Here is an 11,350-nt window from a genome sequence, read left to right as displayed (position 1 = left end):
TGGGCTGGAGGAATGGTTCCAGACCTCTCGCTACCCTCCTTCAAAATGGCGGCAGCACAAACTAATCTCGTGCAGGTACCGTAGGGTTTGATCTTTTCTATATTCCATCTCTAGTTTGATGTCGGGCCCCCTGAACTTACATTAACAAATGTTATAAGAATAGAGCTTTATTAAAGAAAAAGAAACAAATTACATCCAAACGAAAATATTATATTCCTGGGACTATGAATTTCCAGGTGAGGTTTTAAACTGTAAACCAACGTGATTACAGGTGCCTCTCCTCATCCTTACATCACCCTACCTACTGTAGGAATTATCACTTCAAAAGCCCAGTGCTGACAAGATAAGGATGTTATCTCAACAAATCGGATTTGACATTAAAGAGGAAGATATTTCTATGTACCAAGGTAAGTGATTCTTGTCTAGTATATTTAATTAAATAACTATCAGACAATGTGACATGTGAATTCTGGATGGAATTGGACTAAAGAAATGTGGACCTTGGTGAATCTTCTTTTGAATTCCAATCTAAAAAATGCTTTCCTTGTACATTGCTTATTAATTATGTTGCTGTTGTAGCACCCATTTCTAAGAATGTATTGAAGACAACCTGTTTGCCAACAGGATTTCAAGAATATTTATCACAAGATCCCTTCATCTGGGTAACGTGGATGTGCTCTCTTAACTTAAGAATTTGAGGATTTTTTTAATAGACATCATATTTTATCAAAAATTTCCACAGAAGCAATGTTCAATATTCTCCATGATAGCTATGAGAGGTTAAGTGTGTTACCAGATGCCAAGCCTGCTGTGAAGTATCCTAGAGAACAGGGCTATAGACCACCTCCAGAAGAAAACCCTTACAATGCATGGTGAGTGACTTGCAGTAAGCAATGGATATTAGTTATTTTTTAACATCATTTGATTGTTTTTACTAATGATTAATTGGCAGCCATTACACTTCAGATTACTGCCAGTTATCTTTATAGTTAGCGGATGTTCAGTCCAGGATTGTAATGGGGAAGCCTAATATCTCACCATTTCCTGTATCTTTTAATTTCTCTTTTGTAAGTTGTTTGTAGTTGTTAATGTTTATTTTTCTTTCTTTTGTGTGGGGCAAATAAATAAATTTGAATTTGAATTTGGAAACAAGAAAGTCATGTTTAAAACAAGCTGAGAATCTGGTTGCATTGGTAGCTGTTAGTAGTCTCTTTAATAAATTATTCTCCTTTGGCATTGCAGGTACTGGCGTTGTAACATTGTAGGAGCTCCGAGTGGGAAACTACTTGGAAAGACAATAGCTATGAAAGACAACATTTCCATAGCAGGGGTACCTATGATGAATGGCTCACAGCTGCTGGAAGGTTATATCGCAGATGTTGATGCGACTGTGGTGTCCAGAATATTGGATGCTGGAGGGACAATCACTGGTAAAGCTGTCTGTGAGGAGTGGTGCTTTACGGCCACTAGTTGTACTTCAGCCACTGGGCCTGTTGTCAATCCTCATGATCAAACAAGAATGGCTCTTGGATCATCTTCTGGTTCAGCTGCTTTGGTTAGCATTTCAACATTACTAGTTGTTTTACCTGAGTGTGATGACTGAGCTGCATGAGAATTAAATCTGGGAAGAACATAAACCATCATGAGGGTACTGGAATGTGTAATATGCATAGCCACCCCATGGAAGGCCATTGGATATTTTGGCAGCTGTAACTTTCTTTGAATTTATAAGCCTTAACAAAAAATAAAATGAATGGAGAAATTATTACATTAATTACAGGCACTCAATTTCTCATATTAACCATGGAGAGCTAAGCTGGAGCAAAATTGTCAATTAGCATAATTTTCAACCAAGCTCTGGGATGTTGTATTACCAGGTGGCTGGAGGTCATGTTGACATGGCGATGGGTGGTGATCAGGGAGGCTCTATCAGGATTCCAGCTGCTGCATGTGGGATTGTGGGATTGAAGCCAACATATGGCTTAGTGCCTTACACTGGAGTAATACCTGTGGACCTTCTACTGGACCATACAGGGCCCATGGCAAGAACTGTTACAGATGTGGCTTTGCTTTTAGAGGTATAGCCACAAATCATTACCAACTTACTTACTTTAGTTAATTACTGGTGATGGATCAGAGGATTGCCTCTGTAATGCATGTTAAAGTGCTAACTGAACCCATGAACTTTCTACTGACCGTTAGCTCTAGTCAGGGAAATGGGAGAACACATGAGACAAAGAAAAAAATTGTTCACCTCAGTGGGAACCTAAACCCACAACCTCCAGATTTGATGGCCTGATGCTCTACTGACTGAGCTTAATGAGGCCAGACACTCATAACCCATCTTAGTTGAAGGTCATTTGTCTATAAATGGGTTACACAGAACAATTGTTTATTATAATATTCAAACAGCTTGGTTAATGTTTGAACATGGCCTGGTCCTTTTAAAGGTTGTTGCTGGACTAGATGGAGACCAGGATCCAAGGCAACCATGTGATCTTCCCAAACCAGCTAGCTACACCAGTCATGTAAGTAAGGTTGCCTGGAGTATGTTTAGAACACTTCTCACAGTGCAAGTGTGAAACCAGGATCCAAGGGAACAACATTGTCCCTGTACATGTGTTAGAAATGGAAAAATTTGAACACTCTTTTTCTCTGAAAAGAGGGACAGAGATTGTGGTTGAAGCAATGTTGTACTATTTTGAGTAAAACTGCATTATCCTTACATATTGCATAATATTATTTTGGAACAGCATAATTTCTTGTTGGGCAGGGATTTATGAAAACTAGATGTTTACAATATTTTCTTGCAGCACCTCTATCCGTCAACAGGCAGGTTTGGGACTAACCCAAACTCTGACCTACCAACATGTACCTTATGTACAGACAGACAGACATAATGATGAATAACAAGTTAAATATCTGACCTTATATTATTAAGATGCTTGGGGTGAGCTAAAGTTTTGGACTTTTATCACTTTTTTTGCTGACTTTCTGTTCCCTTTAAACCCTGCAGCTCACTGGCAACATTTCTGGTTTGCATATCGGGCTCCTGCATGAAGGTTTCCAGATGCCAGAAGCTGACATGGAGATGATGAAGTTTCTGAAAGAAGCCGCTTATCAGTTATCAACACTGGGGGCCACCGTAGAGCAAGTGTCAGTTCCAATGCATTTTGATGGTAAGGTGTAGCCGCCTTTGATCCCTTATAATGAATAATGGCATCTGTTTTCTCCTATTTAAAGTTACCCTCTTTAAATAATGGCCTATCTCAAGCTATTTGTTTGCTTTTTAATGTAATTTTAAATGTATATTATTTTATGGCAATTAATAGTAATTACCGGTAAGTGGAAATTTTGTTTTAATTATAATTGACAGGAATTCGAATATGTGATGTGATTTGCATGGAGGGTGGTTACAGACTACTTCATGGTGAGTACCGGTATTCTGCCAGGTTACCAGAAAACTAAGAAAAGGGTGTGGTCAGGACAGGAAAGACATCAGTTACACTTCATTACATACATGACTTGAATGTTACAATTTCCTATCCTAGTTTGATGATTGAAGTTCTCAGTTTGGCTCTGACCCAGATGCATAATCCTGCCCCTGTGGACCCTTGTTGCTTCAGCCATGTTGTTTGGACATTTTTCATTTCTATAATAAGCTGATGACAGTAGTATTAGCTCCCACCCAACCCACATCCTGGAGGTTCAGAGTTTAATGTCAGGGTTTTTATCCCTTGGAGGATTGTCATTTCTAACTACTGGCTCTGTCTACTTGGGATTGAAATCTGGGTTTTCGTTCTCCCAGGAGATTCCTTCCTGTCAAGAAAGGAAACTGAGTCTTATTTTAATGCGGATCAATCCATCTCAGCTGTGACACGCACCCTACCCAATGTCCTCAGCAACTGATGAAAATGGGGTGGAGGTGTATCTAGGGTACTTACCCTCGCACCATAGAGGCTATAATGTAGGCCTTGTAACAAGGGATGTACGCAGACAGCCTTTGTTGAATGATGCTGTGCGTTTGTTAGTGAGGAAATGGTTCTTGTACTCTCTTTTGTCTTGTAGGGTTTCATTCAGACGCCAGGGGCTTTGTTGACACCAGTCTTCAACACGCCATTGGCCGTGGTTTCAAAGCCCGCGCAAAGGAGCTGGGACCCGCGGGAAAGTTGACTATGATGTTTGGTGCCCTTGTACATGAAGAGTATCATGGGGTATTCCATGGCAAGGCGAAGAATTTAGCGCGCACGTTATGTGAAGAATATGACAAAGTTTTGGAATCATGCAACGTTCTGGTTTTACCAACAATCGTTAAAAAGACCCCTAAAGTACCTCAAAAGAACAAAATACACTTTGGTAAGTCATAATGGGATTACTTTATTATAGATAATTAGCGCTTGCACTAATTGAAGTATTTGAAATTAACGCGAATAGGAAGAAAATTATTTTACTGTCTAAAAAGGAAATTAACACGAAAAAGAAGATAACATTGTTAAATGAAGAAAATTAACGGAAGTGTGATGGTTGCTATGTTCAACACTAACCATGTGTCAAGAAGACACTTCTGAGAGCTCGCCGGCTGCATAGAGATGCAATTGTACGACCCTGTGGGAAAGTACAGAGGCAGCGCAATGAATTTAAACAGCTGATTCCTTTGGTGAGAATTTCAAGGAAAACCCGATTTAATTAACTGATTTTTTTTTCTTGTGGTGGCTGGTCTGGGGACTGACGAATTCACGCGAACGTGTAGCAAATGTGAATATGGAGAAGGGACTTGGGGGAGACTTGTTTCCTTGCCTCACATCCCGTGTAAGGCTCGCGCTTTAAGGAATTTGTGTCTTTTTGAATATCTCCAAATCTCCCTTCTCGCAGTTGTTTTTATGGTTGTTCGTTTTGATTTGCGTGTTTAACTTTATCCCGTCATTAGGAACAGCATTCGATTTCTGCCAAAACACTGCCCCGTTCAACGTGTCAGGTCACCCAGCGGTGTCGATCAATGCAGGCTTCAGTGAGGGCTTACCAGTTGGTATGATGATTGTAGGAAGGAAATTTGATGAAGCCACGGTTCTTAATGTCGCCTACGCTTATGAGAAGATCAGAGACAGCTGCTGACATACTAAACAGCAGGACAGTCAGATTCATGAGTAGGTTGTCTATCAAAAGCATACAAAGGACATTATAATGGCGCCATATATATAGTGTTAATCACATTAATTAGGAGATCGGTCTTTTACTGTTGCTGCTCCTAAACTTTGGAATTTGTTGCCTTTTGCGATAAGGAGTAGCCCCTTTGTTACCAATTTTAAGAAATCACTTAAGACATTTTTATTTCAAAATGCTTTTATGTAATTTTTATGCTGTTTGTATAGTTTTAGTAATCTAAGTAGTTTTACAGTTTTAATGGTCAATATATTTTAAATTTTAGGGTTTTTAGCGCTGATGAAAATAGCCATTATTGATATCGGCGCTATATAAATTTTATTGTTAGGGCAGTACGTTAACATCTGAATGCCAGATATAAAACAAAAACACACAAGGAGCTAGGCGGGAATCCGTGACTAGCCCAACGTCTAAATTTACAATAAAATCATGTAATTAATTATTGTTGACTACATAAGATTGGTAGGATAGGATAGAGTAGTTGTTGATGAGAAAGCTCTCATGGAAATCACGCCCAATCGGGATGCACGATTCTGCTGTTAGGTGATGTGATTGAGCGTACCCAGTTTACAAGCTTACAGAGGTTTTTCTGAAAGTCAGTAAAATTCTAAATTAAAACTCAGTTGTCTGATTCATTTTAAAATAAGACAGGAGACTTTTATGATAACCTTGTTGATTAAAAACTTTCCGTCGGAAAATTAAAGTGATTATAGCTCCTTCTAAAGTGACAACTCTTTAAAGAAAGGACATTATTTTTGTCTCAGCTCTTCTTTCATACGTTGGACCCCCTACTTGCTATTCTGGTCAACTGCTTCACCTGCTGCTTTACATAATAAAATTCCTGTGACAGCAAGCCGAGATAGGAATCTGTGGGCCGTCATCTGAATAATAAATAAATTTAGAAATTGAATAAATCGGAGAAATCCCATTCACTGGTCAGGTTCGCTTTTTTAATTTGCAAACTCCTTTTTTAAACAATCCTTTCGTTTATACAATTCGTCGGGAAGAAGAAATCATGATAGACTATTAATAGTGTTTTCTTTTATTATGAAAAGTCATGCTTTAGATGAGTGGTTAAAAGGACATAAATAATTTCCTACTGTACCCACGCAAATCTCTCCAGTTTTTTGAATAACGATCTGTCAATGAGACAAAGGAATGACAGAGCATGGGCCGCGTTTTAATAACCTAGTATAAGGAAACAAGGATTGCAATGATTCTTGATAAAGTGTTCGTTTTCAAGGAAGTTTTTGACCACGCTAAAAAAATTCCCTGAAAAATTGAGAACATTTGTGAATTGTTTGTCCGAAGTTACAAAAGCTTTTTGTAATACAATCCGTGAGTTGGACAGCAAAGTGATTTACGGGTCATGTTTAATGTTACATTATTACCTGTTTAATGGCTCATTAGAGCTTCATTCTCAACAAACATCAATTGTGGTTCATTGGCGATCTTAATTGCCTTTCTTTGTTTCAACTTCTGTTTATGTTCCGGACGCCACAGAATTGCAATATTTCAACTGCCATATTTTAAATTTGTTTTATTCACGGCCCTAGCTGACAGGATACCATGGTTGTGTTTTGACAGTAGCCCAGAGTACTTGACGAACTAAGACAGACAAACTGAAAGTGTGTTGTCAGGGTGATTGCAGAAACTATTTGATTCGACGCACGCTAATATTGCTACAGGCAATTGCGTCGTCTGTTTCTCATGCTAATTTCGTATACAGATTATTTCTTGTTATGTAAACATATAATAAGAACTAACGCCAAACTCTTCGCTTTTCGGCCATCGTGTTGTGCTCGTGTTAATCTTCTGAGCCGAGCGTTAGCCAGTTAAGCTTGCCAGTTGCGGATTGTCATAATTTATTTCCCTTTTTTGATACTTTATTTCAAAATCTGGTACGTGTTAGGTCGAAGATTTCATCTGAACGTTTCTATTATTTTATAAAAGTCTATTTTTTTTCAGTTCAGTTTTTATCACAGGAGCTTTGTCATTTGATTTTTGTGGGAAGATTAGAGTCGTACTTTTCTTAAATTAACATCAGAGCGAAACGTCATCGACAGAAATTTGGTCAGTGATATCAGCTGATGGTCTGTACTTGATGGATTGTCCGTGTAAGAATCTAATCACAAACCAGACGAAAAATGATAACGGATCGACACAAGAGAGGGAAGACTCCATTGGTCTTGTCCTGCTCTTGGCATTGATAACGATCGATTGATGAGAAAAATCGATCTGTTTCGAAAATGTCGATCGGATTTCTCTGCGTGCACTAGATTTCAAGAGCCACAGGGTATCTCGGTGTTATAAAATTTATACTCGCTGTGCATAGTTGACATCACTTGCCGATCACTCAAGATTGACCTACTTTTGGCCAAATGGAAGGCCTGGCGGAATAGTAGACAAATTCGGTCTACAATGTTCACATAAAAGTAATTTAATGTAAATTTTCTTATCGCGTTGACATTTCCTCACCCACTTTAGGCGGCGAATTAAGCTGTCAACGCGGTCATTTCTAATAATTTTGTGATGACAGCCCACTTGCGGACCATAGCCGGCTTTACAAGCGGTATTTTGGGCCATTAAAACCTTCAGTCTTTAATGTCTCTTTTTGCTCACTGAATGAATATTTTAATGGTGCCTTTGTCCAAGTCCAAGTTGTTAAATTGCGATTTCGCCGCCTTGTAACGAAGAATGCTTTACCCACCGAGAATTATTATGCAAAATAAGTTTGAATGCAGCTGGCTAATGTTTACATAACCAATACAAATCTTATCTCCACGAGGAATCTTTACGTTAGGGTATACTTGAGATTTGTCCTAAAACTATTAAAGAAACGGGCCACCGCAAGTGTATCTTGTAAGTTAATTTGGAAGCTAAAACGAACGGTGGAAAATGAACCAAAATGAACACAAGGCCAGTTGAGCGGAACTTGGACATGGTAATTTAATGTTGAGCCGGCATCAAAGATTGACAGCTGGAATACACAAAATCTCCCGCAGAAATCATTGATATTGGACTATACGTCGATCCACGGGTTGCAGGAAGATGCTCCAACCAAAATAGCCTATATATTGGTGATTCAACGCAGTACGACGCAAGACTGAAGGAAGTACAATATTGGCAGTTCGAGGACTTTACCCCCGGCTTCGAAGTTGTGGCACTACGTAGAGGAACGGTTGAGAATTTTCAATGCAGCGACGGTCAAACCCGGCTTTTCCACCCGCTGTAAAAGGCATGTGGTTTCGCAGTATGTTCAGGCTGCTCTTCACAGTAAAACGAAACAGTATGACGGCTGTTTTGTTTGGGCAATCTGTATTAGCATAGCGTGCCGTAACGCCGGCTATTCACGGCTTTCGTGTCGTCTGCCGTGTTTAGCGCACTGCGAGCAAATGTTGTATTTCGCGGTTCTTGTTGGACAAAACTTTCAATATTCATGGCTCTATCGAAGAGATATCTAATCTCTAGATTCTTAATGGCTCGACCAACGACAAAATGTTTATCTTTGGTTATGTTTTTCATCATTTTGTACGTCGTTTTCAGTTTCATCTCGTTGCATATGCGAGGCAATGGAGTCGTCAAGTTTTCTGGTGGCTTTGTGGAGAATAAGAAAGATATAAACCATCGTGGGACAAATCTACTTTACCTGACACAAACAGGCGTTGAAAGACAAGCCGAGTACCGGTTTGATGAACAGAGGGAAACGGACACTGGTGAAAATGACTTGGATAATGAGGCCCGACAGTCACCGGATACTGGGACTACAGACATTAAAATTGAAAACCAGGCACATTATAACTTGCAGGGACCGAGGCAGAAATTTTTGTTTGTTTTTCGTTATTATGAGCAGTTAGGCAGAGCCACTAGTAACCTTTTAGAATTGGCTTCGCTAGCAAAGTATAATAATCGTGTTATCGTCGTTCCATTTGTGAATAATTCTCGCATGTCTGGATTGCCCGGAGGTGTGAGTCACTTTTATCGCAAACTTGAAAAACCTGGGCAGAGGAACTACGCTCCAATGGACGAATACTTCAACATACAAGACTTTAATTTCAAGTTGAAATCTCGTGGTTACAGTACTTTCAGAAGGTTTCGTGACTTAGAATCCCATTGCACAAAAAGGTTCAATATCGTGGTGCATTTTTTATTTCATGATGAAAGTTATAAGAAGGACACGGCAATGTGGTACAGAGTCAACGATGATGAGGTTACAGCGCTGTACAAACAAGCAAAGAAACAAAGTGGATGGATAGAGTGTCCCGGGATAAAACGGTCTCGACTCAGTAAACAGATTGGTTTCAAAGTAAGCCGTTACGTCTGCGTGGATCCTGAAGTTATTCGATCTGCCAGCGAACTTGAAGATAAAGTACTAAAAGGAGCAAACTGTGTGGCAATTGTTCAGTGGCGAGGAACTGGTGATGAGCGGGTTCACTTCCCTTTAGACCTTTCGATTCCACAACCTTTACATCCATCTGATCTTCAATTTAACGCACATCTCGTGCAACTCGCCAAGAACTTTGCAAAACACACATTTAAGGGAGATTTCATAGGCATTCATGTGCGGTCGGAAAGGCACGTGGAACGAAAAGGAGCCAATGTGACGAGACGATGTTTCGAAAAACTCGCAACTCGTGTGCAGGAGTCACAAGACGCGATTCACATCAACGAAGTGTTTCTTGCTTCGGATTTGACGGATTACGGCTCGGATACACTGAGGAATTTTGCAGGAACGAATGATCGTAGATCATTGTCGCAGTTTCTGCATAAGGTTCTTAATCACCCGGCAACATTTAATCCAAAAGGCATTCTTTACGATAACGGAGCTATCGCTATTGTGGAAATGAATATTCTTTCCATGGCAACACGACTTTTTACTTTAGGTGGAGGAAATTTTCAAGAGTGGGCACTGGCCTTATTCTTAAAAACACACCATAACGAGCATAAAAGAGTGCATCGAATGTGTGAACTTGTTTAAATTCAAGCTGCCGGCACAATGTGCAAAACCGGCGAGCAATGGCCGTCAAAATCAGGACTTAGAGGAACCAAGAAGAAACTTTGGTATACGTTTTTAGTACATTTCTCTGTCGTTCTCAGTGCAAAACAAATTGAAATGACCAAATTTACGTTTACAGAGAACGTGAACATTCGACTCCATGTGAATTTTTCTTTCCGTTTCTTTACGTGAAGGCCATCACTATAAATTCATCTTCTGGATGATTTGGAACACGCAGGCGATATTTGCAGACCAGAGAAACCTGAATTTACTTCCCAGTAACGTTTCTCTTTTGGTTGGTTTATGTCCCTTGACATCATGCAATGTTGTTTTTTCTCGCCAAAAACGCGTCACTTTCAACTAGGTAAGCGGAGAACAATTATTTATTTTGTTTCAAATGAAAATTTTAGTTGCATCAATCGTTTGAGTTAGTAAATTTACGGAAAGGGAAATTTCTGGTGAAAGAAAATTTTATTTTCAAAATAGAAAATGATGTTTTTGAAAAGTGCAAATGAAATCGCATTTCTTGAGCTCAGATATATTTTTAAAAGCGTTTTCGTTATCTTTCCTCTCTATTTATAACTAATCTTTTTCTCTGCCCTGTGTGGATTAACGTGTTTTGTATCGTTTCTACTTTCGCCCAAACGTAGACGTACAATCTTTCCCTGTATTTCGGAGTTTACCGTTTTCCATACGTAGATAGAATTGGGTTTTGGTCAATACGTTTGCAAGCATTCCCTTTGCCGTTAATCCTAAGAATTCAACAGTGTCTGGCAAGAAATATCGAAAGTAGTTTTTGGTCTGCTTTTATCCTGGAACCATACCTTCCTCTCTCCATTTTTTTCTTCTTGGGCGCCGCATTTTCCAACTATATTCGATTCAGTGTGTCTACTGTGCATGTGACAAGAGACATTTGGGTAAAGGATTATAATTTGTTAAATGAGGTAACAGTCTGAAAAGAACTGTTCAACGTTTATTTATTTGCAATATTTAAGTTATTTTTTATTAAATACGCGGGACAAAAATAAAAGCTGAGAAATATTTCCCGTTGATTGCGGAGTTCGACATGTTTTCTCTGGTAAATCTCGTTTACTTATCATGTAAGTTATATTTGAATAAGAGGGAATTAATAATGGTGTAGAAAGGAGAACCAAAAAATACCCGAGTTTAATTGTAGGATAAATTACTCTTTGA

The 11,350-nt window shown here is 39.1% G+C and overlaps 2 protein-coding genes across 3 annotated transcripts; both read left to right on the top strand.

Moving 5' to 3' along the window:
* Positions 1–12: 12 nt before the first annotated feature.
* On the top strand, positions 13–5,782 carry LOC146461548 (uncharacterized). 2 transcript variants are annotated; one of them, XM_085086668.1, is made up of 10 exons: positions 13–75; positions 311–407; positions 743–872; positions 1,243–1,555; positions 1,878–2,078; positions 2,451–2,528; positions 3,017–3,179; positions 3,377–3,430; positions 4,069–4,356; positions 4,928–5,782. In XM_085086668.1, exons 1-10 carry the CDS (start codon positions 13–15, stop codon positions 5,110–5,112), a joined length of 1,572 nt encoding a protein of 523 aa, XP_084942794.1. In that variant the 3' UTR covers positions 5,113–5,782. The 2 variants fall into 2 exon arrangements, with proteins under 2 accessions (XP_084942794.1, XP_084942795.1); XM_085086669.1 differs by lacking the exon at positions 13–75 and adding an exon at positions 91–236.
* A 156-nt stretch (positions 5,783–5,938) lies between these two features.
* On the top strand, positions 5,939–11,208 carry LOC146461547 (uncharacterized). The gene has a single exon (XM_085086670.1). It carries the CDS (start codon positions 8,600–8,602, stop codon positions 10,136–10,138), a length of 1,539 nt encoding a protein of 512 aa, XP_084942796.1. The 5' UTR covers positions 5,939–8,599; the 3' UTR covers positions 10,139–11,208.
* The last annotated feature ends 142 nt before the right edge of the window (positions 11,209–11,350 follow it).

The sequence above is a fragment of the Pavona decussata genome, unplaced genomic scaffold (genome assembly GCF_977016875.1).
Source record: "Pavona decussata unplaced genomic scaffold, jaPavDecu1.1 SCAFFOLD_195, whole genome shotgun sequence".
Classification (NCBI taxonomy): Eukaryota; Metazoa; Cnidaria; class Anthozoa; order Scleractinia; family Agariciidae; genus Pavona; species Pavona decussata.
Note: the sequence above shows the minus strand (reverse complement) of the source record. Positions and strands in the feature narration are given on the sequence as shown.

Coding starts and splice junctions, on each gene's coding strand:
- LOC146461548 (XM_085086668.1), top strand. CDS start 13: ATGGTTCCAGACCTCTCGCTACCCTCCTTCAAAATGGCGGCAGCACAA. Junction 1,556..1,877: donor CTTCTGGTTCAGCTGCTTTG/GTTAGCATTTCA, acceptor TTGTATTACCAG/GTGGCTGGAGGTCATGTTGA. Junction 3,431..4,068: donor TGGTTACAGACTACTTCATG/GTGAGTACCGGT, acceptor TTTGTCTTGTAG/GGTTTCATTCAGACGCCAGG.
- LOC146461547 (XM_085086670.1), top strand. CDS start 8,600: ATGGCTCTATCGAAGAGATATCTAATCTCTAGATTCTTAATGGCTCGA.